This window comes from Trachinotus anak, unplaced genomic scaffold, assembly GCF_046630095.1.
Source record: "Trachinotus anak isolate AG129_WGS33_773 ecotype Australia unplaced genomic scaffold, CSIRO_AGI_Tana_v1 ptg000028l, whole genome shotgun sequence".
Taxonomy (NCBI): Eukaryota; Metazoa; Chordata; class Actinopteri; order Carangiformes; family Carangidae; genus Trachinotus; species Trachinotus anak.
In genome coordinates, this window is record NW_027273879.1 from 23,371,989 (window position 1) to 23,399,195 (window position 27,207).

Below are 27,207 nucleotides of genomic sequence, written 5' to 3' on the forward strand. Positions count from 1 at the left end.
ATTACATCACACATTCCTTTTCTCAGGTGGAGTCAGCATGACCACTTCTGCAGCATTTCTCTACTCAATTAGAAGAACCCGACATTCACATCCCCATTCCTTTAACTTCAACCAAACCCTATCAGTTCAGGGATATACTGGTATTACTGGAGGTGAGTAAATAACACTTTTTGTTAAGATCACCTGAGGAAAAACTTAAACTTTAGGCTTTTGAAATGAATAACACATTTTTTGATGACATGCCTGACGTGGGGTATAAATATTGATCAGAGCAGTCAGAAGCTTTGACCAGTGAATGACAGCAATGTCACAGGTTGTAGTCTACCTGTATAATAATGTGTTAAAAATAACGAAGAAACACTAGAATAATTTAAGCAAACATTTTCTCTCTGTCCCTGCCCTCACTCCAGCCCAATGGCATCTTTCCCTCCCTGCTGCTTGCATTGTTTTTCTGTGCCAATGTGAAACAAGAATATTGTTCTGTTTCACATCTGCATGAATGAGTAGTGAACATAGAATACATCCATGGTAATGAATTTCAGTGTGACTGCACCGTGACCCGCAGATCTGCTGTAACTTCCTGTAGATTGCAGTGAAACGCGTCTTCAACAGAAGTGACTGGACAGGGGAGAATATTCGTCTGCTGGAAATGTAATATGATCATACCTGTTGTCTCTCCCCTCTGATGGCCAGCTTCTAACCCTGCCTTCAGTTCTTCTGAACATCAATAAAGATTTTTACCTTTAGTCAGGATTGAAATGTCACACATAGATTACTTCCTCTGAAGCATACTGAGGCCTTTAGGTATTCAGCAATTTAATTTCAACGATTACGCCTCACCTCTCCTTAAATTACTGTTGTTGCACCTATCAAGCTCTGGGTGACAGATTTACCACATTTTGATTTCAAACAGAGCTAGGGAAAAACAGCTTCTCATTTCTAGCCAGTGACCAGAGACTTTGCGAGCTGAAACCACTGTTGATGGCAAATTTTATCAGTTGAACCTGGCTAGTTAAGCTAATGTTAGCAAATCTGTCCCACCGGTTTTTGAAATTGTAAAGCCTGTGAATTTCTAGTGCTTTCTTTTTAATTTCTTTTCTTTTTCATTTTTCATTTAAATTTTGTATCGGAATTTTTCTTTGACTCTCAATTCAACTTCAACAAGAATACATTTTTCAATGTTCACAAATTCAGAATGAAAAATTCAATCCTTAAAAAATAAAAATCATAGATTGCTCAAATTTGATAGACCAAATACAGATCCCAAAATTTGAGTTAAAAATCTCAGCCTGCAAGTCTGCAGTATTATTGTGGCTCCATGATGTTTAACTGGGTCACTGGTGACCTGATCATATTAGTTAGAAGCAGCGTAGCAAAGATATAAATGCTGTACATCGTTAGCTCAGATAAATTATCCACAATTTAACAGCTGACTTCATTTTTAAGTTAATATGAGCACTAAAGTATAATTCATTCAGATTACTAGCATCATAAACCAGCAGGACGGTGAAGCGGTGTTGACTGCCTAACCATTTGTTAATAGCAGCACATGGACGGAATGTGTAGTTGCCATGGTAGTTGCTGGCAAGCTGACCAATCAGAGTCCAGTGTGCTCTGATTAACCATTTGTGTTAAGTTTTTTCATAATTGCTGTGAGAAGTCTTGAGTAATGTCTAAAAAGTGTTATGTGAGGTCACACTGATCTTGATCTTTAACCACCAAAATGTAATCAGTTCGTTCTTGAGTCCAAGTGAACATTTGTGCCAAATTTGAAGAAATTTCCTCAGGCTGTTATGGAGATAGTACATTCACAAGGCCAAAACCTTTTTTGTCAAGTCACCGTGATCTTGACCTTTGACCACCAAAATATAATCAGTTCATCATTGAGTCCAAGTAGACATTTGTGCCAAATTTGAAAAGTTCTTTCAATACCTTACTGAGATATTACATTCACAATGCCAAAAACATGTTTTGTGTAGTCACCCTGACCTTGATCTTTGATCTTTAGCCACCAAATCAGTTTGTCCTTCAGTCCAGGTGAATGTTTTTAACAAATCTAAATAAATTCTCTCAAGGCGTTAAGGAGACATTGCATTCACACCTTTAGACACCAAAACTGCATTTGTTGTGGTGACTGTGACCTTGACCTTTGACCACCAAATCCTAATCAGTTCATCCTTGAGTCCGAGTGAACATTTGTGCCAAATTTGAAGATGTTTCCTCAAGGTGTTATCGAGATATCGTGTCCATGAGAATAGAACGAACAGGCAGACGAACGTATCCGAAAACAATATGCATTCTGCCCCGGCTGTCGCCAGCACGGAGGCATGAAAATAGCAAAACCAGCTAAATTAATGATATATCATAATGAGAAGCACATTCTCTGCTTGGGTAGTGGAAGAAAACATGACAGTCAGGCTGAAGGAGAATAGGAGGATTCCCATCTATCTCATACAAATCACTGTGTTTTAAAAGTCTAACCTGTAATATCTGTCTCCCATAGATTCGTAGTCTCAAAAATACAGGATAAAGCCTGTCCTGTATCAGTCAATATGGAACACATCTTGTACAACCCCGTTTCCAAAAAAGTCGGGACACTGTGTAAGATGTAAATAAAAATAGAATGCGATGATTTGCAAGTTATGTAAACCCATACTTAACTGAAAATAGAACAAAGACAATAAATCAGATGTTGAAATTTTACTGTTTTTTTCACTGGATTCTGTTTTTATTTACATTTTAGACAGTGTTCCAACTTTTTTGGAAACGGGGTTGTAGTTTCCACATACAGGATGATTTTTTTTTACAGTACCACAGTTACCATGGTCAAATTACATGAAACTCGGACTGTCCCGTTTTTTATTTCATAGATAGAAGCATATCTTATTCATATATTGCCAACTAAATTGGAAATGTCCCTGGTTTTATATTTCATTTTCATCAATCTGGTCACCTTACTTTTTAGGAAAGACAAATCAAAAAAAACAAACTTTCTTTTGTTCATAATATGTTTGACTGTATGACTGTGTAGTTACAATATGACTTTAATGCCAGCTTCGCACAAAAATGACAATGAATGAAATGAGAAACAATAAATAAGTAAAACAAAGTTGCAAAATGCAGTAAACAGTAGGCAGTCACCTGAACTTCTGAAGAGACAGAGCACAAACCACGATTACAGACTCCCTGTATGATTAACATCTGCTTTTTGCACAATTTACAGATACTTGCAGTTGTGGCTTTGGCTTCCACATTTACACAAAAAGACTGAGTTACACAAACATTTCAAATGTGCTTATCACTTTTTGTTTTTGCTTTTTTTCTGATAGAAAAGCTTCAACAACACAGATCCGATCAGAAAGGGAGCATCCCTACAGAAAGTCATCTGTTTAAACCAGTTTATCAGCATGCACAGTTTGCTCTCTTCTTTGTCTGTGTACAGCTGATGTGTTTTTACTGTCACATTCCTCAGAGTCAAATGAGAAGCTGGATGTCATTTTTTTACCAAATTCCTCATTATTACATTTCTAATTCTATACCTGTTCAATAAACAAGATAAAACCTGTAACCTGTAACCAGACACCTTTGGGGGCATTAGAAGGTGGATTTTCTTACTTCTGGAGCCAGGTTAATAGATATCCCACCTCCAGTCTTTGTGATAAGCCACACTAAATATATCCTAGATTCAAACTGATATCCATCCTCTCATCTGGCTGAGAGATACAAAGTGAACAGGAGGATTTAACCAAAATGTCACTGTTCTTAAAAATACACTCTGGCTGTGGTCTATTCCTCGTAAAGGCAGTAAATGCAAATACTCTTCACTCATTTTACACTTCAAACATTTAACTGATGCTCTTGAGCGGCATAAACAGAAAGCAGATGGTAGCCCTGTGCCCTCCCCTAGCGCACTTTGCACTGTTGGTTGTGACAAACTGGTAGCATTCTGGTTACTAGGCATCATGTTAATCATGTTAGAAACAAAAATCGTTTCACCAAAACCAAAAGGCACCAAAACTCATTCATCTGTTGTCACCAGCAGGAGAAAACGAAAACAGCTGAAATTACAGAATAAAAGTTTCAAACATTCATTAAACTTCATTAAAGATGAAACTGACTTGGTTTTTAAAAGAAAAAAAAAAACAGCATCATGTAAAAAAATTACTCAAATTTCTCAGCTCACAGTTTATTCCACTTGATCATGCCCTTACCAAGGCCTGATTGCTATGAAAATATCTCTCACTATATAAACAGGCATAGTTAATCTTTCTGTACAGGTATTTCTCCACACAGCATGGCGTGTGTTGTCCATGTATGTTGGCACTGAGGCAGGTGTGTATGTAACAAACGAAGCTCGTAGCCGTCAGTCGTCGATGAATGTCAACCGGCCCGGTCCCTCATTCTTCATCCACCGGCGGTACCGCTTCATCCTCGGGTCGGTCGCCATCTTTACCTTCATTTCCTCCTCCTGCTCCTTTCTGTACACCTAAGAGACACACGTGAGGAAAGTCAACGGGATATTCTACAGTCACAGCTGCAACCACTTGGTTAACCTTATGCTATAATGCTTCATCAATCAAATCAATCAAACTTTATGACTAATGACTAAAAAACTGTATTTAATTAAAAGCCAGGCTGAAGAGGTACATTTTGAGTTTACGTTTAAAAATTTCAACACTGCTGAGGGCTGCTCTCAGGCCCTCAAAGATCACCCCAAAGTTTTTTGCTTGCTGGCTTGGATGAGTTCAAGGGAATTTCATTTAGCGACCAATTTCTCATTTAGTGACTAATTTCTCTCTCTTTTAGCCAATGATTAAAATTTCAGATTTGTCCTGATTGTGCTGTAAAAAGTTGTGTAACATCCAGATGTTAACATCTATAATACTTTTAAAAAGGGAATCGATTGGTTTTGTGTCATCATGAGACATGGCAACATAAAGTTGTGTGTCATCAGCATACAGTACCCCCCAGTGTCCCCTGATGACATCACTGGGGGCAACATATATAGATTTTAAAAAAGTGGCCATAAAATGGATCCTTGGGAACCCTGCATGTTATTTTGGAGGTTTTTGGAGAAGTTATTATTGATTTCAATAAGGGACTCTCTGCCAGAAGGATAGGAGAAAAACTGTGCCTGTACAGCCCAGTGTGGTCCCTCATCACGTCACACTCATCACATGTAGGAGCAATATGATGGTTGCTCTTATCTATAATGGGGTTGCTGAGGTGATTGATTGTGTTAAAAAGCACTCTGGGGTTGTGTATGTTATAATTTATAAGATTTGGAAAAATAAAACTGCCATGTGATCCAAATTGCTGTTGTATGTATAGATATTTAAAATTTTTCTCATAAAATCTCTTTACGCACTTGGGATTTGGTTTTGCGCCATCTGCGCTCTGCAGTCTGGCAGTCCGTGTTTAATTTAATAGTTTCATGAGAGAAATTCTGAGAGAGACAGAGCTTCAGGGGTCTGTAGACCTTTACTGTCAGTATTAGCGGCCAACAGTTCAATGTTACTGCATTATATTCAAAAGAATTTCTTCCTTTGACTATAATGCAGTAACGCTCCAAGGTCAATATCTCTACATTTTGGAGTACCACTGCGTATTTTTGCTGCCCCCCCACCTTTCCTACCTTCTCTGCAGGAATGGGAGAAAACATCATTTACGGGGCAGGTTTCTACATGTGCTGCTTGAGCATCCGCACTCAACTGGGTTTCAAACAGTGAGTCTAGATCATTGTCAGCAACAAGGTCATTCATACAAAATGTTTTGCTGGATAACACCCTTACATTAAAAACAGCCATACTTAATTTTGATGTCATATGACCCATGTTTTTATCCACTCTGTCAGATTGTCCATGATGATGCCGTCAGGTCTGTTCTTCAGACGAGGCAGGTAACTGCATTTATACTAGAGGAAACTTCACCGGGGTTAAAATGCTAAGATTTGTTTAAAATAGCAAATCTCTTGAAATATAAATAATTCATCTATTGTGAAACATCTTGTAGATTTTTCACATTAAAAGCATATACAAACAAAGTGCCATAAATGCATAAATGTCCCCTCCCCTTCCCACAACAGTGCCCTCCCACCCCCATGTTTCACAGAGCTACACTGTCACTGTGGTAGGGTTGCACATCTCTCTGTGATAAACGATTCGATATGAATCTAGATACACAGGTTACGATTCGATTCAAAAACGATATCCTTTTATTACAGACCAATACGAATCAATTCCATACAGTAGGGTTGTCACAAGAACCAATACTTCCGGTACCAATTCGATACCAACACGCAAAAAATACATCGATACCTGCTTTTTCTGGTACCGTCAGAACCGAATATTCAACTTTCCCGCGGCGAGCCCTGTCGATTCTTGGCGGAAGTGACGGGGGCAGTGTCCGCGTGTGAGCAGCACAGAGCAGTCAGCGCCGCTGAAGAAGAAAACCTGAGATAATAACTTTTATATACAGTCTATGGATAACAATAACAAGGGCTTCAGCAGGTGGGAGTGGAAGCACAACACGTCGCCTCGTTGACAAAACAGGTACGAAGAGTCGCGAGTGGAAATATTTTGCTTTCAAGGCGGATGAATATGGAGCAATTCTAGACACAAACAAGCCGACATGCAAACAGTGCCTGGTATTAGAGGTATTAGTTATGTGAGATCAGGCTCCACACCACTGTAGTTTAGTTATTTATCTGCATATTTATAAGAAGAAGAATATTGTTTGTTTTATATACCTGACGGCTCCATGCCACTGCTGTTCTTTTTTGAATGTAAATAGTTGAATATTGTTGTTATTTATTACCATAAAGCACAGTATTGCTTGTTTTTATAGTGGTGTTAAATACTTGACAGTTTAAAGCAGTTTTCAATAAATTAGTGAATTTAAAAGTACATGGGTTCTGGTTTTTTTTGGGCATTTTTTGCCTTTATTGACAGGACAGTAGAGAGTGACAGGAAAGGGGCAGAGAGAGAGGGGGAATGACCCGCAGGAAAGAGTCGGGTTGGTCGGGAGTTGAACCGGCGCTCGCTTGCTGAGAGCATCCGCTCATGTGGTACGCGCCCTAACCACTCTGCCATTGGGCCACCCTGTTTTGTTTTTTTTTTGTTTTTTGTTTTTGTTTTTTTTTTTTTTTTTAAATTGTGGTATTGAATTAGTATCGAGAATCGTGGAAAATCACAGGTATTGGTATCGACTACTGAAATTCTGGTATCGTGACAACCCTACCATACAGTGTAAGAACGATAACCGGGTTACAGGCCGGAGTCAGTTATAGTTTAACCCGCTGACACAGTGAAGGTCATTAATCTATAAAATAATAAGGCGGTTGTTGTGAGCGGATGACAGGCTGGTGAACTGCAGTCAGGATGAGACACTGCTGCTCACACATCACAGAAACGATCACATAGAAGCTCAATGACTTAAATTAAAATACCTGAAGAAAACTGTTACGGAGGAAGTTATGAAAAATCATATCGGCGTCTTAGTGATTCTTTCAGGAGAGGAGGCGTATTATAACTTATGCGGCGAATATATCGATTAAAAACAGTTACATTCAGAGAAAAAAGACTTTTCTGGGCTTTTTCTGAGCTTTGAAAAACTTTTACAAAGATGAAAACCCCATGCCTTGATATTTGGCTGTGTGCACAGCTGGAGGTGTCCTGTTAAAAGTTTTACAGACCTCTCTTTTACTATCGCCGTCTATGGGAAAAATGCTTTTTGGGCCGCAGGGGATTTTTCGCTGCAATACCACGGGTGGCCACTGGAAAAAATTGGCTGCAAGGCTGAGCGGCGGCGCCTTTTCCAGGTCTTATAATACATCCATGGTCGTCCCTTGTTTATCACTCATGCTAATACCAGCTAGGCAGCTACGGCGTTTCGCGGGCAGCCTCAGCTCTCGCGTTGTTTTAGAGACCTGGCGCGTGTGTAATGCTGCCAACCGATTCAAAGTCTCGCGATACCCGATCCATGACTCTATAACCGATTCATCTAGGAATTCATTGATAATTCGTATCGATTGAGGAGGCTGCTACCGATGCAGCCGTATCTCTCACTTGTTGAACCGAATATCCGGTCGCATCGGTTTATCGTTCACAACCCTACACTGTAGTAGTCCTGACTAGGTCCACACCAAACATGCTGAACCCATCTGATCTAAACAAATTTACTCTGGTTTCATTTGACCAAAGAATCTGTTGCCAATATTCATCAGGCCTCTCGTGTTCTTTGGCAAAGCTGAATCTTGCATTTTGTGCTGTTTTATGAGCAATGGTTTTCTTCTTGGATGGTGTCTATAGAGGTCGACTTCATGCAGAGTCCTTTGTACTGTCTAATCAGTCACTCAAACCCTTCCACAGGTAATCCTTGTGTCAAATCAGACTTACTTAACCATTTGTTTTCCAATGCAAGGTGGCAGCAACAGTGAATTGTATGAAAGATGGAGAAAGTCAGTAGGTAACCAGTAAGGATGAATAAAGACAGAGGGTGTTTATAGAGACAACTGAAAGTCACCAACCTCGTAGTTTTCTTTGATCCAGAGCCGTTTCTCCAAAAAAGACTGTCTGGTGTTTTCATCCAGACTGTCAAACTGAGACTGAGACATCTTCATGTACCTCCTGAGAGTTAAAACACAAGCAGTGTGCTGTGACACAGTCTGACACTGACAGGACACTCATAAGAAATACCGTGGATGTTCTTGGTATTGGAGATGTGATTCTTCCAGGACAGGAGGCGTATTATAACAAGCCATGACATGTGGAAAAAAAAGTGTCAAGACTGGTGTAAAGAGATATTTTGCATTTGGTGCAGATCATCAGGGACAAACAAACGGTTTCATATGAAAAGAGGAAACAACTTTAACTTTCCTAAGCAGCTCAAAGACAGACATCTGCATCTGTTCACAGGATTCAGGGTGTGTCTCAGCTGGTATATTAACAACAAGTCGTCAAACCGTTCATGTCCTGAAATGTTACTGCTACTGTTTCTGAAGTGCGACAGCTGTTGTAGCAACGCTCTACACAACTTTCACCGAGGAAAATTTGCTTGTTTAGGCTCAGGCTACAGTCATTCAGTCAATGTGACACTGACATTTCAACTGAATAGACAGCCTTTCTGTTTTCTGCTGTGGTATCGAATTTGGTATCAATAATTGTAGAATTTCACCAAAATGTTGCCATCCTGACGCCCCAAAGATAAAAATTTCAATAAGAACTGACCTGATGATGTAGAGTTTCTCGTCGTCTCCATACTCCTCCCTGCATATGGTGAAGCGGTAAACCCAGGAGACCCACCAGGCCAGGTAGTTGGTCAGGTAGTAGGGGAAGAGCACAATCTGACATAGCAGAATGTCCGACAGGTTGGGCTTTTGGTAGCCTCCTTTAATGTCGATCTTGTTTTTGATGATGTCACGAATCACCTCCTCCTCCTGCTCCCGGATCTGCTCTTTGGAACGGCGGTTTTTGCCCTTCTCCTTGGTGCGGTTAAGGAGGCCCTGCTGCTTGGCGATCTCTGTGGCCTGGATTCGGTATTTGGGGACCGTCATCAGGTAGTTGATTGCCTCGTTGTAGCTGCTGTGCCAGCTGTAGTACTGGAGGAGAGGGGGAGGGTTCTGCGTTAATAGGTTTTACTTGCCTGTGTCATAAATGTGAAATAAAAATTGCTCCTTTTTCTAAAAACAAAGTTACAAAGGAGTCAGTGACACGAAGGAGAGATCAGAAATTGGCCCACTAACAAGTGGCAACATACATCTACATTTTAAAAAAAATTTGATAATTAAGTAAATAATTTAAAAAAGAAATACCACAGAGCCATTTTCTGAGGCCTTCCCCCCTTATATTGAGTTATATATACACATATATATATATATATATATATATATATATGTGTATATATAAATTTTACCAATTTTGCTGTGAGTTCCTTTGATTTATAATGCCCTTATTTTTTATGTTTTGACATTGTTCAGTGTGAAAATAAACTTGTCAGTGATCCATGATGGACAGGCAGACTTAATCTGTCGTTTCTGTACTGTAATTTCTTCTTACTTATCAGTCAACATAAAAACTGATACTGATGTATGTGAGATCAATGTACTTATTCATAAACCAGAATATTGGACACATTCATGATGGGATCATCAAAGCTACTGCAACTAATCCAGAGGGAACCAAATTCCATGGCATCCATTCAATAGCAGTTGATATAGTTCAGTTAAGAGCAAAAATCTGAATGTCGTGGTGGCGCTAGAGGAAAAGTCAGGTCATCACCAGGGTCAGTAGTTGTTGAGATATTTGTGTCTGGACGAAAGTGTTGGACTGACCAATCCACAAACTGACATCCTCGGAGCCATGATGCCTAAAATATTCAGAATATCATGTTTTCAACCACTGTCCGTTCTAGCATAGTTAGGGTTTCTGCTCATTCATTGAACAGTATTGTTGCTGTTCTCCTGCATCATCACTGGGACATACATGGACCCACACCAGATTAAAACAGCAGACAGCAGATCATGCTGCTCTTTACTGTGTTTTATACACTGATTCTGGGTTGTCAGTCCAGACTGTGACTGGACCTCATGTTATAAATAATGATGGACAGGCAGAAACAGAAGAGAGAGCAACGAGACTGTTGTATTATAGCACGACACAGATATAAGGGCTGCTAGAATCAGCAGGTGACTCTCAGAAATCTGTTTTGTTTCATTTTTTGACTCGTGTCACATTCAGTGCAGTGCTTGCCTGGTAGTATACAAATATCTTTTGCTTTGTGCAACTTAAAAATGAAAATATGAAAATTGAACTCCTCAATGGATCAGTGTTACATACATAACATTACCTGAAGAAAATCATACTCTGCAAAGGTTTTAGGCACTTTATGTTTAGATTCTTATCCCTCACACAAAACCATCATGGAGGCCGATCGGTTCATTCTGCAGCAGGACAGCGAGCCCAAGTGCACAGCAGGAGTCAGAAAGAACTGTCCTCAGAAACAAGAAGAACAGGGAGTTCTGCAACAGAGGGTCTGGTCCCTGCAGAGTCCTGATCTGAACATAAAGGAGTCAGTCTGGGATCACATGAAGGGACGGAGATACTTAGACCACCTAAATCCACTGAAGTGCACTAATTGGTTTATGAAACCAGTTTGAAACGACTTTTGCTTCGTGACATGGAGCATTATCCTGCTGAAAACAGCCATCAGACAGATAGGTAGGTGGTAAACTGTGGCCATAAAGGGATGAACATGGTCAGCAACAATACTTAGACAGACTGTGGCATTCAGGCCATGATTGATTGGTATTATGGTTTCAAAGTGTAACAAGAAAACATTCCCCACCAGCCAGGACTGTGGACACACGGCAGTTGGGTTCATGGATTCATGCTGTTTAATGCCAGATTCTGCCGTCAGCTGCCTCAGCAGAAATCCAGAGTCATCAAACAAATCTGGTTTTTAACTGTCCAGTGTTGGTGAGCCTGAGACCACTGCAGCCTCAGGTTCCTGTTCTTGGTGACAGGTGTAATGGTAATTTCAATTTCCTTGTGTTTCAACCACTTGAGATACCCTACCTTCTGCTTTCCCACCACGATATCAGATCCTTTTGTCTTTTAACCATTTGTGAACTGTGATGTCTAGACCTCTTAATTTCCCACCTAGATACAAAATCCTGCAGGATACCCCAAGGGGGGGGGGGGGTCCCTGCAGCAGACAGGAAAGGTGCCTAAGGGCAACAAGATCAAAGGCCCTTTTGATACACTCTTGAGGGGCGTTCCTCAGATATAAATGTTTAGGTCTCCCCATACTCGGGGTCTTTCTTCATTCTGACCGCTTGCATGTTGATTGACCTTTTCTTTGCAAAGAAAATAAAAAGCTTGTCGGCCGGCAGAAGTCTCTATTTCATTCCTCACCAACAGCAGAGAATTTCCACCACACAGGAAGTGGAATCTGACGTGGTCTCTGCTGTTGTAGTCCATCCACCACAAGATTTGACGTGTGGTACCTTCCGATGTTTTTCTGCTGACCACAGGTGTAAAGAGTGGTTATCTGAGTTCCAGCAGCAACACTGTCAGCTCCAAACAGTCTGTCCATTCTCCTCTGACCTTCCTAATCAACACTGCATTTCCGTGCACAGAGTTGCTGCTCACTGGATGTTTTTGTTTTCAGCTCCATTCTGAGTAAGAACTCTACAGACTATTGTGTGTGAAAATCCAGGAGATCAGCAGTTAGAGAAACACTCAAACCCGCCATCTGACACCGACAATCATGTCACGGTCAAACTCTCATTCTGAAGTTTGATGTGAACATTAACTGAAGCTCCTCACCAGTACTGACCTGCATCCTGACTGCACTGCTGCCGTGATTGGCTGATGGATAACTGCATGAATAAGTAGGTGTACAGGTGTTCCTTATGAAGTGCTTGGTGAGTGTATGTATTGAATGTATGTAGTGAAAGGTCCTGTCAAATAAAGAAAAGAAGAAAATGAAAAAAAAAAGGAATAAATTTGCATAATCACAGAGTTCTGTGTCTGTCCATGGTTTTGACTGTAAACAAGCACCACCTGGATAATCACCGTTTCTTATTCTTTAATAGGATTTTTAAAATAAAACATTGGCAGAACTTTTCTTAAAGAATACAGCTGGTATTCTGTATTTTTCTTGTTTTGAACAAATCCCATTAATCCCATGGTTCATCTGTGTTCCAGCAGGGCAAGTTGGAAATATGGAGAAGGGTGTTTTTAGAGACTGGGGGTAGTTTCTGAGGCTGTTGGAGGCTGCAGTGGTACCTGGAAAATGGAGATGGCACAGATGGTGACCAGGATGACGACCCTGACGTCCACTTTGGGAGTGAGCTGTCGGCGGTAGTAGGCATAGTAATGCTGGTAGTACTCCTCAGGGTGGTCCAGCATGTAGTCGTAGTCCCGCCGAGTGTCCTCATCCTGCACACACAGACAGACAGACAGATTTTGACTTGCTTTTACTTGAAGGTTACTGTAATAGCAGAGCTACAGAGGGAGCACAGCCAAAACTGGTTCATCGGTAAAAAACAAAAAACTAATAATCTTTATATGTCATAATGTTGTTGAAATTGCTACACTAACAAAACACATACAGTTGTATGCAAAGGTTTGGTCAACCTCTGGGCAGATTACATAATTTGCTGATTTTTGAAGTGGAAAGAAGTAATTACAACCCCACAGACACACATTAAGAGTGAGCCTTCGTTCCATTGTATTGCATTTTTTATTTCATACAAATATATATTTGTATTTTAAGTTTTTTTCCCGTTTCATATCTTCTCAGTTAGGATGTTTCTGTTAACACTGGCAGGCTTTCTTCGTCTCTCTCAGATACACAGTTTGCTCTTTTCTCAGTTTTCATGTGCAAATACTATTTAGGAATTCTTTCTTGTACAGCCACAAGTATGCTGTTCTGTCTATGTGCCGCTCTTCCACTGGACACAGAAACTATATGGGCTCAAATTAGGGTCACAAAGATTTAGAGCTTGGAACGTGATGTTCACAAATAATTCAAAAGTTTGAAGTTGTAGATCAACCTTTGAAAAACTGCAAAATAGTTCTTACGTGGATATCGTGAGAGAATACAAAAGAATGTAAACACACACCACGGGGTTATTATTAGCATTAGGAAGAAAATAGTCAGTAGAAACTAGTCAGTGGTTGTTAGTTATGAGTTATAAGGATACAAATATGTCATTTGATCACATGTTATGGGACATAAAGACAGTGTAAATCCCTTAAGAAATACGGTAAGAAAACACTGTAATAGGTAAACTACGAGGAAAAAAGATAGTGAGTGACAGTAAAGGACATAAAAATCTAAAAGGGAGTCAATGGTTCCATCAGTCCCTTCATGGATAGCTACATAGGACTATTATAGGATGTAAACATATGAATCCCTACAGGACTGTTTCATGAAGTAGAAAAATGACAGCAATTGATTACGCTGGTAAAACAAGTAATTCGGGATAGTTCAGTAGATAAAGCTATCAAACATAAGAAAACATACTTAATGGGGTTTCATAAGTAACACTCAGTCAGAACTTCATTAATTATTCTTAAACCAGTTATAAGAACAGATAAATAATGAGTAACTGGAAAAAATATGATAGTGCCATAAGGCAACATCAACCCATTTTTAATGAAAGAGTATTTTATGGAAGAGGAAGATCTAAACTGGTCTCATGAGGCTACATTTGATAAATACTGCAGAAATATTAGAGGCGTTATGAGAGTATAATTGCACATCGTGTGTATTAGCAACATAAACATCTTATGGCGACACATGTGGCTGCTGGAAAAAGTATGTTAGGGAAACATTTCAGAGGCTGTGGCATAGACTTGGACCAACCTTCAACGTCTCGTACGCGGTCACGACGAGCAAGAACTTCTTCTGTGCGGACTCGTGGGTCTCTCCCTCCAAGCCGGGCTCTCCCGGCCTGAACCGGTCCGGATGGTACCGGCGAGCCAGTTGCCGGTAAGCCCGGGCGATCTCCGCTTTGGAGGCCTCCCTGGTGACGCCGAGCACGTCATAGCAGACTTCCGTGCCGCAGTACAGGCCCTCCACCAGTGCCGTGACCGCCGGCAAGGAGGACACGGAGAACAGGAGCACCCAGAGCCGCCACCAAGGCTTCACCGTCGGCGAACACCCAGCAAACCCTCCGCTGCGGCTCTGCTCCGTGGACGCAGCCATCTCTATCTATCAGGCTGCTGCTGCTGCTGCCAGCTCGGGAGCCCAGGCTGCCCTGTCGCACGTCGCCTGCATCATCAGGACGCGCCGGAACGGAAAAATGACGCATTATCAAAGATCGTCTATGCCAGTAGTGATGAAGTGGCTTTTGTTTTGTTTTGTTTTCTTTCTTTGGTTGGAGATGAGTTTTTAAGTTCTGCCTTCAATGTCTTTCTTACTTTCTCTGTCTGACTTTTCTTCTCTCTCTATCTTTGACAATATGTCTTTTTCTGATCATATTAAATTCTTTTGTGGTTATGAATCTAACTCGTTTCCACATACATATCAAAACCCTCAGTATCTCACAGAACTTTTTGTTTGAATCATTTCGTTACAAGAATTTCTTGACACCAGCAGTAACCATTTTTACTATCATTTATCAAAACTTCTTATCGTATTGTATTTTATTTTCATTTTTATTTTTATTTATTTATTTTGTTAAATCTTGTATTTGGTAATAATTTCATTGTATTAATTTTAATTAAATTTAAAAATATATATATAATTCCACTACACTACACTCAAGCAGAGTATTATTCATTGCTTTTATTAAAAGAATAGTTTAACATTTTGGGAAATACACTTATTGCCAACAGTTAGATAACAAGAACGATATCACTTGACCGTGACACGTGACCCCCAGACTGGAAGAGTGGCTCCAGCAGATTCCAGGTACATCTGAGGTCTCTGTCCAGAAGAGCACAGTCCTGGGAACAGCTAACATACCTTAAACTCTAACCTAATATATATACATACATCTACACACACACACACACACACACACACACACACACACACACACACACACACACACACCATCGAAGAAAAAGGGAAATACTTAACCCTTAACTGATCAAATATTATACCCTGAAGTAATCCCTCTGCCTCTTATACACAATCTTTGTGTCCGGGACAATGATGACGTGACAGTGAGACAGTGGAGAAATGAGACAGCAAAGATACTCTACACAGAAGATAACGCGTTACCATGGAGACCTGGATACGGCGCTGCCGCCCAGCCTTGCAGCCACTCGTGGCATTGCGAGAGGAGACGCCTGTAACTTTTTAAGACACCTCCAGCTGTGCAAACAGTCAAATGTCAGTCTTTCTATTGTATATTTTAAGCCCATGGGGTTTTAATCTTTGTAAAAGTTTTTTCAAAGCCCATAAAAAGTTCAGAAAAGTATTTCTTTCTCTGAGTGACGTCACCGCTGTGTACGCGCACTCTATCCGCGGTCGCGCTGTGTCTCGGGAACGAGGACGCTCGCTAGGTTACTGCTAACGCCGTAAGGATGAGGAAAAGCTAGTTAGTTTTTCTTATCCGTCACTTATTCGCTTTTTTTTCTGGGACGTAATTGTTTATTAATCGATATATTAGCCGCATAATGACTGGAGCCACTGATAAGACGATAGTTTTTCATAACTACCCCCGTAATAGTTTTCTTGAGGGGTTTTTTTATTTTGTAAGCCATTTATACGGTGGCCCTGAAGGTCAAAACACAACATCTCAGAAAACAACATTACATTTCACAAAACACAACATTTCACAAAACAAAACAACATTTCAGATTATGGAAAGGGCAGGAGAACACCTCTTGTTTGTGATTGGACAGAGTCCCTGGTGACAATTGCATGTCATTTAACTTCTCCCTCCTGTCCTTGAGGGGGAAAACTGTCCTGGACATCCTCATCATCGTCTCTCTAATTCCCCACGTTGTCAGTGTGTGTTCAGTATACAGTGTGCTAAATGTTCAGTGGCATTCATTATCATTTAAATTCAATCTTTATAAAAATGTCCATATCAATCTGCCTGCTCAGTGATACAACACAGGTTTCCCTCCCACCAAAATACAAAAACCCATTACTCATCTCTTTAGCTATCGCTAAGAAAATAATCTTTAAAAGCTGGAAATCTAAAACATCTTGTCATATAACCAACTGGATCAACCTAATCACAGAATACATCTCAGTGGAGGAATCAGCAGCCTCTAAAAAGAACAATATATCAGTATTTAATGAAACCTGGATCCCATTCTTAACCTACATAGATCTAACCAACCATAACCATCTCTCTCCCTCTTTTTCTATCCCTGTCCCCATATGCTATTATCCCTTTCTTTTTTTCCTGTTCTCCCTTTTCCTTCTTCCCCCCTCATTTGTTATTAATTTATTTACATACCTCTAAAAACATGCATATGGTCGGTTCGATATCCGGTTGGAACAATATACTCAGGTCTCAGGGATGTTGCTCAGCTTTACCAGAGTGACTGGGGTGTTTGTAAATAATGTTGCAGCCTAGTAATTGTAGAATGGTAACACATTTCATTCATGTATACTATAGCGTACCAGAAGGTTGACACATCCAGGGAAAAAACCGAGATAAAGTGTCATCAGTAAGGTGTTGAGCTAAAACCGCTTCCATGGTTCAACTTGTTTGAGATCTGGTGACTGGAAATGCCATAGAATATGATTCACATCATTTTCATATTCATCAAACCATTCAGTGACCCCTCGTGCCCTATGGATGGAGACACTGTCATCCTGTTTCTCCACTCACTGTTCAGTTTTTATATATGTTTATACAAGTATTTAATTTTGGCCCAGGCAGCTTCTCATACAGAGCAGCAGTGAGTTCTTCAGACCATCAGAGCAAAAATGAGAAATATCGACAATTCAGTTATTGTCATTTATTCCATGCTGCAGCTCCTCTCATGCTGTAAACACGCAGGCAGGTGTGTGAGTGGGCCTCTATGGTTAAGCTGACCCCCCCTCCCTCCCGAGAGAAAAAGTTGACCCCCCAGTTGTCCTTGTATAATTTGCTGTATTAATGGCCGCTGCCTATAATGCGTTATCTTCTGTATAGAGTATTTTTGACATTCCAGGTTCTCTCTGGTTAATTACAAACCCGCCGAGTAAACATTGTACTCCAGTTTCAAATTAAAAGCACTGGTGAATTGAAGATTAAATTTTCATCCATGAGCATTTTAGCATGGAAATAAGCTCTTGTCCAGGTTTTGGTAAATTTTCTAAAACTTTTACCTGAATCTCATTTTATTATGGAGCTGAAACAGAACTATATTTCAAAAGTTGACATTTTGCAGATGCAGAAGATTTCTATCCTGCCAGATAAATGTAGTGAAGAAATAAAAAACATTATTTCCATCTGAAATGCTCCTCTGCATAAAACCCATAACCACTGACTGCCTGGTAATCTCACTGTGACAACATTGTTGTTTACTAAGAAAAAAAAAGTCACACCACGTAATTTCAATGCTAAGCTAAGCTAACCACATCTTGACTCCAGCTCCATACTTACAAGACAGGCATGAGATTGACATTAATCATCTCATTTTGAGAAAGAACAAGAATAAGCTTAATTCCCCCAAATTTTGAACTATTCCTTTAAAGATGCTGAAAACTTGTTTTCAACAATTATTTCTCTATGAAATCAAATATTCAAGACAAAATAAAAAACAAATAGGCAATAAACATGTCTTTGATAACTGAGCCATTTATTGGTCATTTTAACAAAATGTCACATTTTTACGTTGTCATCTCTGTTGTAATTATTCAGGAAAACCGGCAGAAAGCACTCATGGAATATTTTGAAGGTTTGACATGGCTCTCTATTCTCACAAACGCTGATAAACAAAAGTCATGCTAACATATTTATGTCATACTGTAGATATTTTTTCCCTATATATTTAGAAAACACATTTGTATTGTTGTTCAGACCCTTGAATCAATGACTCCTTAAGAAAAAAAAAACATCTCCCAGAATTTAGGGCTCCTTCTCTGCACTGTTAGGATCTTGTCAGACCAGCCTATGACAATGAAATCAATGTATTTCAATTAAAACGCTAAAATCACTGAATTCATAAAAGAGTTAACTTTGATGATCTCTGACACGCAAATTTGGATCATTGACCAATCACAAACAGTCTTGACAATGCTGACCTTTGAACTTAGAGACATACAGCTACATCAAAAATGTATACTGAACAGTTTAAGTAGCAAGGTATAAACAGGAAAAGGGTAAACAATAAATATGAGTGAAACAGTCATGTCTATATTTTCATAATAATAAAAAAGACCCCTGGACTGTCACCCACACAGCGGATGAGACAGTCCTGAATGAGACTAGCTCACTCCTCATCTGTGCTTGAGGCCAGTGGCTAAAACCATATGACATATACAAATCTTCCACAAAACCTGCTGTGACGGAATGATATCTCTGGTACTGCTGAATGTTGATTTTTTTTTTTTTTAACTCTGCAATGCTAAATCATTGGAATACACTTTGAAAGGACTTTGTCATTTGCACATTTGGAGTGCATTGATGACCGCATATGGCCTGTCTAACATACCAAGCACTTTCTTGTGAACTTTGGGAAAATGTTTTTATAATTTGGAATTTTCTTGATGAGCTCTATGACTTGCTTAGTGTCCTTGGAGTTGTTATTGAATACATGATAACGATGACCACACATTTCAATAATATTCCTGAGGGGACCATGTGTGTAAATAAACTGCTCCAGACTTCCTTTCAGGTCCTCTCCGTGGGTCAGCAACACGATTGTATTGTCCCTGATCCTCAAATTTAACTTATTCTCCAGGTTTTCTAATATTCCTCTCTCAGCATCTGTGAACCGGCTCAGCTGTAACACAAGTAACACCACACATTGCCCAGGCTGACAGTACTTCCTACACATCGCTACCTGTTCCTGGGGGTTTTTGAGTTGTTCATGAAAGAAGTCTGGAGTATCGACCACTCTCACCACCATCCCAAATGGCTTCTTTGTGATTCTGATGTCACACTCTGTAGTGACTGGCATAGAGCTCGACTGAGATATAAAGAGTTGTCTTTGATCCTGCTGAGAGTGTCCAGCAGCCAGGATGGTGTTTGCAGATGCGCTCTTTCCGGTCCCAGTTAGTCCCAGTAGCACAATGTTAAATATGTTACCTTGACGATAGAGTTACAGCAAATTTGTCAGTATTTTTGACTGAATACTACTACTACTAATAATAATAATAATTAAATTGAATAATTTCAATTAAAGATACCATGCATATTAACAAAGGAAATGCTAAAACTCAGATGGTGTCTCAGAATTCACTTTGAGTTGAGTATTATTAGCAATGAGACACAAATATGGACATTTTTTTAGTTCCTATCTTATTTAACTCTGACATTACCAGTGTGATGTTCAAGTGTTGCATCTGCTGCAAAGGCTTGTTGTGAGGTCAGGCCAGCACCTGTGAAGAGGCAATCCACATACTGCAACTTAATTAGATACATTAATATATTCATTCATTAAAATGTTTCAGTGTCACCTTACATTTTTCTCACAGCTCACTGTTGCTCTCTGTTACATTAAAAAAAGGAAGCTGCAGGAAACAGGTCTGGCAACATCTTCACATCTTCATCAGGGTGATTTACAGTAGTTAAATGTGGAGGTAAAGCAGGTAAATCAACCTGATGAAAGCCTTGTGCCAAATGAAGGACATTCTTCTAGTTAATCAACTAGTATTACAGAGTTGTTTCTTCAGGTAAATCTTCTTTCCTGCTCAAGTCTCATATGCAGCCCCTTCAGCATGACAACATTTTATCATCAAATATAACTGAAAGTAACTGAAACCACAAACATACCTGCTCTCCCATGGTGATGCAGAAGATTGTATCTGAAACAGTTATCATAATTACTGTATACATATTATAATATAATAGCTGCACAGAGAGGTCCCATCCTCCATTGGAGTTAATTTGTGTTCATCCATGTTTCTCAAAGTAGGCTTCCGAAATTGGCCTTTATGAAACCAAAGCATGTATTTTAGGCTAAATTAATTTTTCCTATTTTAATAAATAGGATGTGATCACTTATATTATTAACCCCCCCCCCCCCAACAAGTTTCACCCATCAAACCTGTCAGCAAAGCAACTGTATACCTAACCTCATACAGCTCTTAGCTAATACCTCATATTTGCCACTCTACCATTTAATGTATGTAGAAAAAAATGAAAAAATATACTTTAAATTTGCATAATATTGGGGGAAACAGGTCTGGTAGTCGAGTGGTTAGGGCGCGTACCACGTAAGACGCTCTTAGCAGGCAGTCGCTGGCTCGACTCCCGACCGGTCTGACTCTTTCCTCCATGTCATTCCCCTCTCTCTACCCCCTTTCCTGTCAGTCTCCACTAAGCTATAATAAAGGCATAAAAAGCCCCCCAAAAAAAAAAATTAAAAAAAAATTGCATAATATTTAACCAGTGGAACATGTTTCAACTTTTCAGAAAGTCTGATGAAAGCAACACTCAAAATCAACAGAGAAACACAAGCTAGCTCTGTAGTAGGGCGGGACCTCTGCTGTCTACACATTGGTCACAACTGTAGTAGATGAAGCTTCTACCTTCTCTCTAAGGTTTTCTGTCTTCGTGTCACAACATCTCGACTGTAGTTTTTGTAATCAAATAAGAATGACTGATGGCTTGGACACCACTTTTTGCATTCCATGGCCACATTTTCATTGACGACTGCCAAAGTGATGTTGAACGCTTCCTTCAGATGACCAAGTGAATGGACGCTTTCGATGTCTGGTAACATGATGACCAAGTGTGCTGTGATTCTCTCTCCAAAGGTTTCCTGAAGTTTACTGATTTGAGCGACGACTTTTTCCACGTGGGCATTTTCTGAATCTATTGCCAGTATGAAGAGATGGGGGCCAGGATGAGACATTGCCATGAGGTCAATAATCTGCTGGTCTGGTCGCTCACATTCTTCATCAAAGAAATCAGGGGTAATGAGGACTTTGAATGAGTTGTTCTCTGCCACAACAAGGTTGTTTGATGCTGTAGCAAAAGCATTTGCACTATTGAGGATCATATTTCCGATGTTGTTCTTTAATTGAACTCTCTTTCCAAACAGAGCGATGGTTAATTTTTCAGGATACGCTGTAGAGAGAAGAAATATGTTTTAATAAACAATCTGTTTATGTTTGCATATGGTTACAGCAGAACATAAAGCAGTCTGTTTGCCCTAACTGCTCCCTCAACAAACTTTTTATTTCCTCCTGTACAGGTGTCAAGCTAGCTGATGGCTAAGTGCACCAAGTTCAAAACCACTGATTCACCACACAGCGCTGCAGATGGTGTGTGGCTGTGAAAGTGGAATTAAAGGAAGTGAAATTTAAGACAGCTGTGTGATGTGATTGTAGTTGTTCACCCAGCTGCTGATTTCTATCCAGTACAGAAATGGCAAGGAAGTTACACTTTCCTCACTGTCACTGTGGACACAATTTCCAATTATGGCATAAGCAAAAATGCAAAAATGTACTGTGACATTTGCAAAACTAGAAAAGAGTCATAAAGTCAGTGAATTTACTTAGTAATGTCAGTTAAAAAAAAACCCCAATATTTAGTCAACTTTTCTTAACATTAGCTACCGTATGCTACTAGTCATAGAGGAGAAAATAAAGCTGTAGAAGAAAAACCCCTAAGAGTATTGACCTGAGTAAGGGTGCATTTCACCTCCACCAAGGTGGTTGTGTTGGTTTGTTTGTTTGCCAGCAATGTGTGTACAGTGTGTATAGTTTTAGTGGATGATGCTGAGGAGACTGACATCATCCATCCCCAGTTACATCATTAGAAAAAAAATTTCCATCACGTTTTGCACAAGATATTTTTGACTCCTTCTCCTGCATCTTTTATCCAAGCTTCAAACATGACCTTTCAAGCAAACCATGTTAGGATAACCACAAATGTTGCCCATATTTTTGATCTGAGACATCACATAAGTTTTCCCAGAATTGTCTAACAAAATTTTGTGTGGTGTGGGCAAATCGGGTCAACCTGCTGTAACTCTTGAAAGCGTCATTCAACTGCAACCAAATTTGGCCCATGTATAAAGACAGTTTCACCACTGGGAGGCATTTTAGTTCAAAAACAAACATTGCTTAATACAAATCAGTCATCTGCATATGCAGATGTTCTGGTTCAATCATGTTTTAAACATATTTTTTTCCATTTGGGGTTTGAGGGTGTCATCTCTTCCTCTGTCATGATTTAACAGCAGCTGACTGCAGAATTTGTATCACCAAGTTTTCCTCAATGTGCCAAAATCCAAATTATGTGAAAATATTCACATAACAGTTGGTTTGAAATGCAGATTGCACTTTCTTCTAAAGATCTTCTGAAAATTCCTTTGAACTTGATACAATATTTGGATGGAAACTACAAACAGGTAATGTGTGCTGTTCAAAGTCTGTGGCTCATGAGTTGAGTAGCAGGCTCCTGTCCTTTAGTCAATGTGACCCTCAGTCTAGGAAGCTGACATAACTGCCCCATGGAAATACGGTTTATATAAAATTTAACAATATAAAAACATAGAATATTACAATAGAAAAAAATATCATTGTGTGATGCACAGTACATACATATGTACTGTATGTATTTCAGTTTAGTTCATTCACTTCAATGTCCTTTGTAGGCCGTAAAGCTTCCACAGGTAACTTCCTTGATATATTGTGGATTTATGCACCTGCCCTGCTGAGAGTTGTGTAACCACTGCACAAATTACATTTCAGCAGCATTAAGCTGCAGTGCACTGATTTAAAACCAGCTGTTATAATATTCATCAATCAAATCAATATTGCCAGATATTGGTGGGATGAAAATAAAGTACAAAATGTCAGAGAAGGCTGTCATTAATTTGAAGAAACAAGATTATTAGTGTAAATTTAAAGTGATATCCAGTTCAAAATCACCTCTACTGCAGCAAACTCCACTAAGATAGTTGAACTGATTGTAATTGTTGTGCATGTGAATTTGAATTATACAGTAGTTATTCAGGATGACCAACAAAAATATTTCTTAAGGCAACTTCATGTTGCAGTTTTACATTAGGTCAGTCTGAATTTGTTACATCTTAATCTGGTGGCCTGAGCATTAAAGATATGGGCCATGTCTTTCCAGATACTTTGTCATTAAAAATGCTTGAAACTGTAAAAAGAAAAGACAAGAAATAAGCTTCACTTACCTGGTGGGGGAGGTCTGTTTGAATACATTTTAGCTGCTGCGTACAAAACAGACAACAGGTAGATTTCATCACAGTCTCTGGATCAGCTTTGAAGTAAGTCAGACTTGAATCTTACTAATAAAGGCTGAAGTTTCAGCCTCCACCCAGTGGGTGGAGGCTGAAACTTCACACAAATGTTCACACAAGAAAGCGCTCATTCTCCCAAATGATCAGAGAGAGAGAGATGGGTATCCACTCCTCAATCCCTCAAGGTGAAGTCTTTCAACATTTCATTCATTTTCAACATTCATCAGCTCTTTTCATCATACTGTTGTCAACAATTATAATTATGTGATCTTTTTATTCGCCTTAAAATATTTATCATTGAGAATTTAATGAGTTTATGTTCTTCTGTTTACAGGTCCCTCACTAAGGATTGTGATGATTGGGAAAACCGGAGTTGGAAAGAGTGCGGTTGGCAACACCATTGTGGGTAAAAAGATTTTTACGTCTTCGGCAAGTGCAGGGTCTGTGACAGAGACATGTGAAAAAGAGCGGGTCAACAGTCGCAGAAAGATTCATGTGGTTGATACACCAGGGATTCTGGATACATCTAAAAGTGCAGAAAGCATTAAGAAAGAGATTGCTAAATGCATACAGATGTCCTCTCCAGGCCCTCATGTGTTCCTGCTGGTTATCCAGGTTGGCAGGTTCACCAAAGAAGAGGAAAACTGCGTGCAAGCCCTGGAGGCAATCTTCGGACCAGAGGCATCCAAGTACATGATAGTCCTGTTCACACGTGGCGATGAACTTCAGGGTAGAACCATACAGGAATATGTGCAAACTGGCCACCCAAAACTTCGAGAGGTGATAAACAGGTGTGGTAACAGATTCCATGTCTTCAACAACAAGAAAAGGAGGAACAGAAAACAAGTAGCTGAGCTGATCAGGAAGATTGATGACATGGTGGCAGCGAATGGGGGGAAGCACTTCAGTGACGAAATGTATGCGGAGACAGAGCAGACTTTGCAGCTGCAGAGGAAGGAGGGAAACACAGCAGAGCAGCAGGTTCACGACTTTTCCTTCATGTCTGATCTGCTGCAGAAGGTCATGCTGTTTCAGGCCATGTTAGCTGCTGTCGCACAGGAAAACACCAACAACCTGGACCACTCCATCACCCCGTCCTACTCCAACCTGACACCTGGTGTCTGATGGAAACAGCCTTCACTTCCTTTCCAAATTTCTGCTCATGTGATACAGAACAGTTCAGTTTGTTTCAAATATGCATGGTAATTAAAGCTTTTGTTCAACCAGCCACAGTAGCTGAAAAACAGACAGTTTCTATCAGACATTTTTTTAACACATTTAAATTGTATAAAGAGATTGTGTTTGTGATCATTTAAGACAATTCATTAGCTGTGGCCCCTACTGTCTTCCAGTTTTGGTTTCCAACAGTGAATGAAAGCAAAAGTACTGACTGTAGCTGTGGCTCAGGAGGTAGAGTGGGTCGTCCACTAATCAGAAGGTTGTTGGTTCAGGTCTGCATGTCAAAGTGTCCTTGTGCAAGATACTGAACCCCAGACAGTCTTTTATAAAGGGACTGGTGACTTAATGTAACATTGGTGTGTGAGTGTGGTCAATAAGTCTAATCTACCTTTAACTATGTTGAAATAAATGTCCATCTCTCTTAAGAGTTTAAATGCCTCCGACCTAATTTTTTCATGTTAGTTTTCCATTTAATTTCACAAAATGGGGATATACTGTCTGTGAGTGACCAAATAAATCACTTTGTGTAACTATTTGAGAAGCGGGTCATGGGTTTGATGTTTTGCACTTTTTCAGATTCTCCATTGTCCAACAGCTTTTCTGTGTTTATGGGGGTAATTATTTAAATGTATAAACTTGTTATTAACTGCAGAACCTAAATCATTATCAATACACTTTATTTGATTAATTAAAATATTTACTCCCTATAAACTAAATGTCGTCTTTTGGTTTCCTCTTTCAGTCTGTGCACTTTTTCATTTTTCCGATTTTCCTGTTGGGTTTTTTTTTTTTTTTTTAAATCACAGCGACAGTTTACAGGTTAAAGTTTCAGTAGAGCTTGACTGCTATCTGCCTGCATCTCTGTTGACACAACAATGCAGTCAGTGTTCATGATTATGATCTGAGCTGAATTTGTCACCTTGACAACTTTGCCCACAGGAACCCAGAGCAAACATGGCAGAAATTATTGTCATGTCACTGACAAAACACCCTGACTTGTAAGCATCTCTGTGACAGAACAATCCCGTATAATGCTTGCTGTTCTGATGAAACACCATTTCCTTGACCGTAATAACATTATGAATGCAGGACCTTTAACCTGCAATTACGTTTTTAATTCTGGTCATTACCATCATTACCTACACTTAAAAAAGGATCTAAATACTTCTTGCATGACAGTATAAAGGTTGTTCAATAGAAAGTGAATGACATGTGATGGAACTATTGTACTATATATATATCAAACAAACCAACAAAAATAGTAGCCAAAAGTTTAAGATGAGATGTACTTGTTTCAAAATGGCAAGTGTGTCCCACAATTCCTTGCAGTAGCAAATATAAAGTGGTTTGACCTTTGACCATGAAAATCTAATTTCTGCCAAATTTGAAGAAGTACCTTCAAGGCGTTACTGAGATATTGTGTTCGCAAGGCCAGAACTGTGTTTTGTGAGGTCACTGTGACCTTGAACTTTGACCTTTGACCATCAAAATCTTATCAGTTTGTCCTTGAGTCCGAGTGGATATTTGTGCCAAATTTGATGAAGTCACTTCAAGGCGAGTTCACAAGGTCAAAAACATGTTTTGTGAGCTCACCACGACCTTGACCTTTGACCACTAAAATATAATCAGTTCATTCTTGGGCCCAAGTGAATAGTTTGTGGCAAATTTAAAGAAGCTACACCCTGGTGTCACTGAGATATCGTGTCCATGAGAATGGAATGGACAGAAGGACGGTGATATAAAAGGTCAAAAGCGATTGTGCTAGTAGACTCTATTTATGTAGAATATAATTTACTCTCTCCCATTGCTCAATCTACATTGTGCACTCTGAACGGGCTGATATTGGGTTCATCGCATCTTTAGCAACAACTGTGAACAAGTTTGAGTCGTTGTGTGCAAGCACACTTGTGCTGTAATTGTGTTTAACTTCTGTAACTTGTGGTTCCCATTATGCATCATGGGTGCATCACTGAGAGAGTGTTTAGAGTTTTGTGAAAAGGGAAAATGACAGATGTAACTTGTGTCTAATAAGATGAAAATTGTTTATTGCCAAAAGAGTGATTGATTCAATAAAATGGTTCAGGCCACTGAGTGTTTGGTTCAGAGAATGAGATTTAGTGTTTTAGCAATTCAGAAAAACTGTAATAAGTTATAGATTTCTGTAAAAAAAAAAAAAAAA

At 39.6% G+C, this 27,207-nt stretch overlaps 3 protein-coding genes across 3 annotated transcripts; 1 reads left to right on the forward strand and 2 right to left on the reverse strand.

The window, feature by feature from the left end:
- Nucleotides 1-3,020: 3,020 nt before the first annotated feature.
- On the reverse strand, nucleotides 3,021-14,800 carry dnajc25 (DnaJ (Hsp40) homolog, subfamily C, member 25). The gene is made up of 5 exons (XM_071466800.1): nucleotides 14,374-14,800; nucleotides 12,789-12,941; nucleotides 9,228-9,598; nucleotides 8,528-8,627; nucleotides 3,021-4,486 (listed from the first exon to the last, which is right to left on the reverse strand). Exons 1-5 carry the CDS (start codon nucleotides 14,713-14,715, stop codon nucleotides 4,364-4,366), a joined length of 1,089 nt encoding a protein of 362 aa, XP_071322901.1. The 5' UTR covers nucleotides 14,716-14,800; the 3' UTR covers nucleotides 3,021-4,363.
- Nucleotides 14,801-18,242: 3,442 nt separating this feature from the next.
- On the reverse strand, nucleotides 18,243-23,893 carry LOC139611853 (GTPase IMAP family member 8-like). The gene is made up of 5 exons (XM_071466799.1): nucleotides 23,784-23,893; nucleotides 21,160-21,700; nucleotides 20,402-20,433; nucleotides 19,948-20,007; nucleotides 18,243-19,714 (listed from the first exon to the last, which is right to left on the reverse strand). The coding sequence occupies exons 1-5, from the start codon at nucleotides 23,809-23,811 to the stop codon at nucleotides 19,110-19,112; spliced, it is 1,266 nt and encodes a 421-aa protein (XP_071322900.1). The 5' UTR covers nucleotides 23,812-23,893; the 3' UTR covers nucleotides 18,243-19,109.
- LOC139611855 (GTPase IMAP family member 7-like) lies at nucleotides 23,883-25,455 on the forward strand. The gene is made up of 2 exons (XM_071466802.1): nucleotides 23,883-24,034; nucleotides 24,184-25,455. Exons 1-2 carry the CDS (start codon nucleotides 23,989-23,991, stop codon nucleotides 24,972-24,974), a joined length of 837 nt encoding a protein of 278 aa, XP_071322903.1. The 5' UTR covers nucleotides 23,883-23,988; the 3' UTR covers nucleotides 24,975-25,455.
- Nucleotides 25,456-27,207: the final 1,752 nt, after the last annotated feature.